Raw genomic sequence first — 8,195 nt, forward strand, 5'->3', positions numbered from 1 at the left:
GAAAAGATATGTAATCCTTCCATCAAAGCCCTGCCTCGTGGTCCACAGGGAGACATCCCTCAGAGACAGCAGCAGAGCTGCACATCCCTCATACATGTGTGTGTGTGTGTTGGTGTCACACCCACTTGAGAAGCTGAATGAGCAGCCTGGCGTAGCACTGCATCATGTGCGGCTCCAGGTTTGGGAGGGTGACCAACTCATAGAGGAGCTTGATGAAGAAGATGTGGTCCTCTTTGCTGAACCTCCGGCCGTACAGCTTCAGAAACCTGAGAGAGCAGGAGAGACGAGACCGTCGATGAGCAACTGACCTCCTCCTCTTTAAAGGAGAAATATTACTCTCTTAATATATGTCTTCATGAAATGTCTGTGAGATGCTATTTGAAGAAAAGCGAACAAAGGAAACAGCATAACCAAGTGTTTATAGCAGCTGATTTTAGGAGCCATCTATCTTCAGCAGGATGTGCCTCATCTCAAATGTCTTCCTTTGTGCTAAGCACTTTTCAGGTAAAACAAAGTCAACACAAAGTGACGCTAGGTGAAGAATGAAGATGTAAAAGTTACTGCCCACTCAATTACATATTTTCAGACCTATTGGAGGCCTCAAACAATACTACCTTCGTGAAATGTTAGATTTTGAGTTGATGTGACTTCAGACAAGCTAAGTGAAAGTATGTCTCATTTAATGTTGCTGATCCAGGTTCTAGCTACAGTTAAGACTGTAAAGGTCAGAAATCACAACTTCATGCTCCTTAGACCAACAGATCAGAAACATGTGGTTGATTCCTTAAACACTATTGATGGTACAGCACTTTCAGTATTTGTTCAAATCCAAGAGACTCAAAGGTCTGGCTTAAATAGTTTGTACATCTATAGCTCTGTGCGCTCAAATCCACAAACTGGTCAGACGTCCTGAAAGGAACTCCACCTGAAATCAGGGCCGCCGCAAGGGGTGTACGAACCGTGCGACCGCACGGGGGCTCGCGCCCCAAGGGGCCTCGCGCTATGGGCCGTTTTTCAATTTTATTTTTTTTTCAAATTTTTTTTCCTTTTTTCCCTCATAAATATCAACAGTCACGTTCCATTACAGACCTAAATGTGTACTAGTCTGTGCATATCAATAAATATATGTGCAATGATGCGCGTGTCGTATGTTGTTCAATACAACTGCGTCAGACCAAGCGCAGACACAAGCTAGTCTGATCCAGACGGGTGGAGTTGGAACAAACTGTCACAGAATGTCGAGAGAACGAGACAGATTCAGGAAATTTCCATCAGAAAAAAGAAAAAAACTAAAGAAAATGGAAAAGTTTAATGATTCTCTGAAAGGCTCGTTTGATAAATTTGTTACAAAAATCACCGATCCGACCGGGTCTCAAGCAGCCGTGGGGCCCCGCTTCGAGGCAAGCCCAAATGATGATGAGGCAAGGGAAGGTATCCAGTATTTTGCTAATTGGAGAGTTAAAATTGCGCGTATAGACACCCGATCCAACCCGAAAAACCCAAACGCGAGCGCGCGAGGGGGCCCCCCAGCCATTTCGCACAGGGCCTCGCAAATCTCCCAGACGGCTCTGCCTGAAATGTATTGATTTTGCTCTATATTCAGTTATAAATGTACAGTTCATTTGTACAACTATGATAATACAGCCCTGGTGTGTTTCCAGCCCTGTCCCAGCACTTACGAGAAGAGTTTCCTGCACCAGAAGGCGGCCCCGGGCCACAGCTCCCTGAGCAGCACCGCCCTGCACAGGTTGCTCTTGATGTCCGCCAGCAGCGCCGTGGCCTCCGGGTCCAGCCGCTCACGGTAAGGCAGCAGGCCGTTATACACAATCTCCTTCTGGGGGATAAACTCCTCCATATCCATATCCTCGTCCACGGTCATATCCCACGTTTTGGTCACTTGTTGTCACCCCCTCTGATGTCTAAAAAGCGCCCCGAGGAGAAAAAGCGCGTATCTATTGAATGATGCGCCTTGTGGAGAGCGCACCGCCGAAGTTAGAGGGACATAATCCGCTGTCTCCAGCCACCAGGCGGAAAGTATGTCACGCTAATTGAGCTGGTCAAAGCCCCCGAGTGCAGACGACGGGGCCTGTTCCTGCTCTAGGGCTGCAGTGTCAGTGGCCGTGTCACGTCTCAAGCCTGATTTATGGGTCCGCGTTACACCAACGCAGAGCCTACGGCGTAGGGTACGCGGCGACACGCACCGTACGCCGTAGACTTCGCCGTCGATTTAACGCAGAACCATAAATCAGCCTTCATCCCACACCACGCAGACGCGCAGGAGCTGCCGGTGTTCTGCAAATTTCTGCTGCTTTGCCAAATATACGCTACCTAACGGTTTTCTACCTTTGCAGAGCTACAATTTTACTGTGTTTTACTCCCTAGCCCATTTCTTTTGCCCCCAAGTGGTCCTTGTCTCTTGCCAGGCCGTCATTGTAAATAAGAATGTGTTTTTAATGACCTGCCTGGTTAAATAAAGGCGAATGACTGAATGAATATCAAATAAAGCGATATAATTGTGTAATGCAATTCATGTCATGGGTAGTGTATTTTGAAGGATCAAATACTCAACATCCCATATTATCAATTTTACATCGTGCAAGAAATCATGGACATGGCAATTAAAACTTCTAAATCGTGCGCATGCGCAGAACCACGAAGTAGCATTTATCGGCAGGGAGCAAGGATTGGCAGAACACCGGAGCGCTGGCAGCGCGCACTGACGCACCACGGGGGTCCGTGGGAAATGAGTCGCCCCCAGCTTTCGTTCAACAGGCTGCATATATCTTTAGTCAGGTATTGATTTCGTTGCCGCTGAGCCCGATAACCTGGACTTTGATATGACGAGCCTTTCATGTGTGACCACGGGCAAACGAAAACGTTTGAACATGCAGAAGCGAGGGCGCACTAAGTAAGGGTACAGGGGTCATGTTCTGCCACATTTGATGTCGGAAATGTCTGAATTTAATGGGAAAAGTGACATTAACTCTGTAGATATCTAAATAAAATGTCAAGAAAAAATATTACACTTAGACTTAATAGTTTTTAGATATTTGCTAATCACTACTCTCATTTATCAATTCCCATATAGCCAACATAATCTACTTTCGTCAGCTTTAAAGTCTCTTTTGCAAATGTGCAGGTGGCCTCCCCACCACCCATATAGATTTATAAATTACTCAGTTTTAAAGCTCTGAATGATCACATGAGCATGTGACAAGGTTCCAATGTTTTGGGGATGATTTGTACAGTACAGGTACTGAAACTGGCCTAAAAAACAAAAAAAGAAAACACATTTTAGCTACAAATCCATCTGGAAAAAATACCACTTAACTTTACTACCTTAACATTAAAAGGGCAAAAAAAAAGACAGATAGATAGATAGATACTATGGATGGATGGATGGATGGATGGATAGATACTATAGATAGTTGAATAGAAAGAAAAAAGAGGAAAAAAAACATTAAAAGGGCAAATTAGCAAACATAAAATCTGAACAACTTTTTGAAAAATTGAATTTCAATTTTGATAATTTATATGATAGTAATTATATAATAGTATTATCAATCTGTCTTTAACCAGAAAAGATTTGGTGCTGTGATACCAGCCCTAGATACACGACCAGTTTGTTCCCCCTCTTTAGTGCCTTTATTCCACCTAACTGTGCTGTGTGAACTTCATTTATAAGCAGAACAGCGGAAGAATTTGTTCTGCAGCTCGTGCTCCCCAGTTCTTTCTCGGGAGGTGGTAACAGTGGCACAACAGGGAGGAAATGGGTACTGTGTGAATTCCCAGAGCAAAAAGGCATAACAGATGTAGAAGCATGGCTTCTACATGGCAGGCAGGGGATGAAATCAGGCCATCACAATGACGGTGGTCCATCTGTAACCAGCAATCAGGCTTGGTGTCAGAATGTCTTGTGACAAGCAAGCGAAAGGCACTGCAGGAAAAACAAAACAGGCAAACAAACAAAAACATGGTTTTTGACCATGTCAGAGAACCACTTGACCAGATGGACTGGTCTCACTGCAAGTGAGACCAGTCACGCTAATGCCATGCTAAGCAACCTGGAGGACCCTCCACCAGTGTGTCCCTCATTAGATTTCCTCTATTAGTCCCACAATGGGGGACATTTTCATCAATACAGCAGCAAGAGAAAATAAAAAAGGACACCAAAATAGTAATATTAAAATATGAACAATATAAACAGTATAAAAAAACATTATATGCAGTTTTTGTTTTTATCATTGCACAAATTTAAGATACACCTGATTGAAACGTTGCCATTGCAAATGAATGTTTCTATTGCATATAATCAGTTAAACTTTTGACTTAGTGTGTGTTAGGTCTACTGGGAACACTGCTGGCTGGTCCTGGAGTCTAACAGCTGCAGGATGGGAGGACGTCATGCTGAAGCTGGGCTGGTAAACGTCCAGCAACCATGGTTACTGTTCCTGCAGCCAGCAGCAAAGGGGACACTGAGGCCAGTATTGCTGTGGTTTTAGATTCAGGGTTGGTAACAGATCATGGTTAGGTTTAGGATTAGGGTTTGGAATTAATCTGCAATTGATAACTTTAGGGGAAGGGGCTGGGAATGCATTGGGTCGATTGAATGTCCCCATAAGATAATTGTAGCAAGGGCTAGTGCTACGGGGGTCACCCGACAGGACAGAGACACAGGGTTTAGTGCAGGAACTCCTTTATTCTTCCACCCAGACACACGTGCACCAGCAGAACCTTCCCAGCAGAGACCTCTTGCTGGTGTGCAGCCACTTCTTATTTAGCCAGGCAGGGTGGAGAGGTTGATTGGGCACAGGTGTGCCCAATCAGCTGAGTGGCTGCTCCACCACCCTGCCGCAATAATAAAAATGTGTGTGTTGGGTGGAGGATGGGGGTGGGATAATTAACATAGTTGCAGAACAGTCAGTGATTGCACTCTGGTTGTAATTCATACATTTTGGGGAGTAAATAACGACCTGGTGTAGGAAAGAAGGTCTCCAATTGTGCTCTATGATTAGTGTTAGAGTGTCATTTCAAATTAAAAGTCTTCCACATCATTGATGTGGTTATTAATGATAACACACATAAGGTATCCTTGTGTTTATGGTCACTCCTACATCATTATGGACTACAAATCCCAGCATTGCTATATTTGTGCACACTGCACACTAAGCTGTGGAATATGAGGATGATCTGATAAATGGATTAATGCTCCTCTCCTGTTCTACTGACCCAGTAACCCAATGTTATTGAGACACATTAGCGAGAGCATCTATCTATCTAGGGCAGTCCCAATCGGTGATGACATTCAATTCTGTCCCAGACTTTCCCAGGACACCTTCATCCCCAGCTTTCTTCAATCTTGCCTTATTGTGCACTGTTCCATGTAAATCCTTTTACTTTAAGCCCGTGTAATTCTTTGACCACTGCTTGCCTCAAGCGGCGCAGCAATAGCAGGATAAAGGTTGCAGCTCACAGAGAGAGAGCTTACAATACAATAGAAAAGCCCTCTGAAGTCTCTGGTTATTTTTAGAGAAATGAGGCAATTACTGCAATTTCACTTTTCCTAAACTGCCTGATTGCATAGAGTGCCTGATTTCTCAACTCTGCCTCAATCTCACGAGACACCTTTTCATCGCTTTCACAGGACTACAGGGGAATGCACAAGTGTGGGCGCCTTGTTCTGTCAAAATTTCTAATACTGAGTAGCTACTTAATTGAAGATGAACAGATCTCTAGACAGACCTATAATTAGATATAACTTTTTCTTTTCAAAGTTAATAGGTTATTTGTGTTTTTATACATTTTTAGAAAGGAGAAAGAAGCACCATAATGGAGTCTGAAAGTATTGTTAATAGATGTTTCCAATATCAGTTACATTGTTTACAGTCATTGCTAAATAAAGCCAGGTGTAACTTTGATCCAGCTACTAGTAGCCCCATGCTCCTCTTCACAGCTTCATAGCAAGCTGTAAAATGACAATAATGATGCCTACAAACAAGGAGAAAGTTAGAGGATGGAGCAAAAGATTTTAAGTTATCGCTTTCCTAAATTCCTTATTAAATTAAGATTGCTAAAAATGCTAATTTGAAACTTGTTGAATGAACTTCCAAGAAGCCTGAAAAAAAGAAGCATCACCAAAAATTGGAACATGATAGAAACAAGCTCAATACATTCAACAACAAAGTTTTCTGATCTTCACCTAAAAGACACACTCCCATTTGGAACAATCCTGACTTACATAGAAGTATTGTCAGGGTTTGACACTTCCCCCCAGTTTTTGAGTTCAGTTCTGTCCCTCCTGTTTCCAATCTGCCCTGATTGTCTGCACCTGTGTCTCGTTATCCCCTGTGTATATCTGGTCTTGTCATTCTCCTTCTCCCTGGTGGTCCGTACTGTTTCTACCTCCATGTTTCCTGCCAAGTTTTTGCGCCAGTTTTTTGAATCCCTGTTTTGTGGTTTTTGATCCTGCTAAGCAGCGCTTTGGTTTTTGGTTTCCTTAAAATAAACCCTGCTTTTTTGCAACTCCTGCCTCCTGCTCTCCTGCGTTTGGGTCCTCAACAAACACCAACCGTGACAAGTATGGCATTGGAGAAAGTCAATTTCTCGAATACGTTAAATTTAAAACTTCTATGGCCAAAATAAACTGCAAAACACCTTGTGTAAATCTTCCCCAATTGATTTCAAAATGAACTCAAATGTTAAATCACCATAACATTTTATTGAAAAATGTACACATTAATATATGTGACTGACCTAACAATGTCTGTCCCCTCAATAAAATGTGAACAGAATCTAGAGGACAGCTCCAATGCTGGCTTTTGGCCCCAGATTTAAAAAAATACATTCCTTTCAACCAATAATGGAAATTTACAACTCATACCATACAAGATCGTCCACAGAGAGCACTTCACTCAGGAAAAATGTTTAAAATGGGCTTGGAAGACACAAAAATGTGTTCATTTTGCACACAAAATGTAACAGACAAATCCTTGCACGCTGAATGGGAATGTACATCAGTCAAAACATTTTGGCACAATATCACTGACACTCTCTTCCAACTTCTTGACTGCTGCATCCCACCATCACCCTCATTCTGTCTGTGGGAGACTCTTCTGATGACTCTGGATAACAGCTCTGATATAATCCTTTTCATTGCCCTAATTATTGCCAAGAAGAAAAAAAATATCACAAACTGGAAAACTACAAAATTTTACTCTGGAAAAAAATGATTTTACATTATAGTGGAAAATGTATATATTTTACTTTTATGAAATCTATCAAAATGCATTAATTTTAAGCCACCCCCCAACCTAGAAACAGACATTCAAAACTACTTACAGACCAGAGAACATTTTTCACGCAAACCACAAACATGCCACAGACACACTAACTGTACAACTGAGTACAACTGAGGGGGGTGCTCCTCACCTTCTCTGTCTGTCCTTTTCCGTTTGTCATGTCTTTCGTGTTTTTATCCCCAACACAATCCACCACACATTCATTTACATACACAACAACACACAACACAATCACCATACTGCACACGCTGCACCCATCACTGTCTGGTATCTTTACTTCTGTCCTGTCCTTTCTTGTCTCACTAATTTTCAGTCCTCAGGGTTTTTTTGGGTTTAATAAAATAGTTAGATCAGTCGGCAAAGAGGGCAGGTGAAGGACACACTCAATCTCACACCCACAAAAACTAACATATGCTCCAGAATCGAAATGCATAGCTATATATGTGATTTACGTTTTACCAACAGGCTCCCTTTGCCATGGTCTTAAAAAATAATTAATTTGCCTTAGAAACATGAAATCATCTCTAACTTTCTTATTTATAGTAACTTCATGAAACCAGATGAGCTACCAGAGGCCAAACCTTAAATTCAAGATAATCCCTGCATCGGTCATTTTCTCCATCAACACAGTGTAAGACTTTGAGACACAATCCAGAGCACACTTTGCCTTGCAGTCAACTTATCCGTCCAACAGTGTCAAAATAGACTTCACCCAAGTCTTCACCTTTTCCCCTTAGATCATATTACTTTTGGCCTTTTTTCTTAGTCTTCCAGCGGGGACAGCACCTGCTTTTAGGGTCTATTCAGTTGAACCACCTCCAGGAAGAAACATGTTAACTGTTCTTTTTGGTCCTCATCATGATGTTTCTGAGTACCAATAGGACAAAAAATTGTTGG

At 42.4% G+C, this 8,195-nt stretch overlaps 1 protein-coding gene across 1 annotated transcript in view; it reads right to left on the bottom strand.

Annotated features, from left to right (window-relative positions):
- Window positions 1-2,033, bottom strand: part of psme4b (proteasome activator subunit 4b) — a 52,640-nt gene extending 50,607 nt beyond the window's left edge. The window contains exons 1-2 of the mRNA XM_061707746.1: window positions 1,680-2,033; window positions 126-266 (exon numbers count right to left, since the gene is read on the bottom strand). Of these exons, the coding sequence (XP_061563730.1) occupies window positions 126-266; window positions 1,680-1,879 (341 nt within the window). The 5' untranslated portion in view covers window positions 1,880-2,033. The remainder of the gene's footprint in view (window positions 1-125; window positions 267-1,679) is intronic.
- Between the last annotated feature and the right edge of the window lie 6,162 nt (window positions 2,034-8,195).

The sequence above is a fragment of the Cololabis saira genome, chromosome 19 (assembly GCF_033807715.1).
Source record: "Cololabis saira isolate AMF1-May2022 chromosome 19, fColSai1.1, whole genome shotgun sequence".
Classification (NCBI taxonomy): Eukaryota; Metazoa; Chordata; class Actinopteri; order Beloniformes; family Belonidae; genus Cololabis; species Cololabis saira.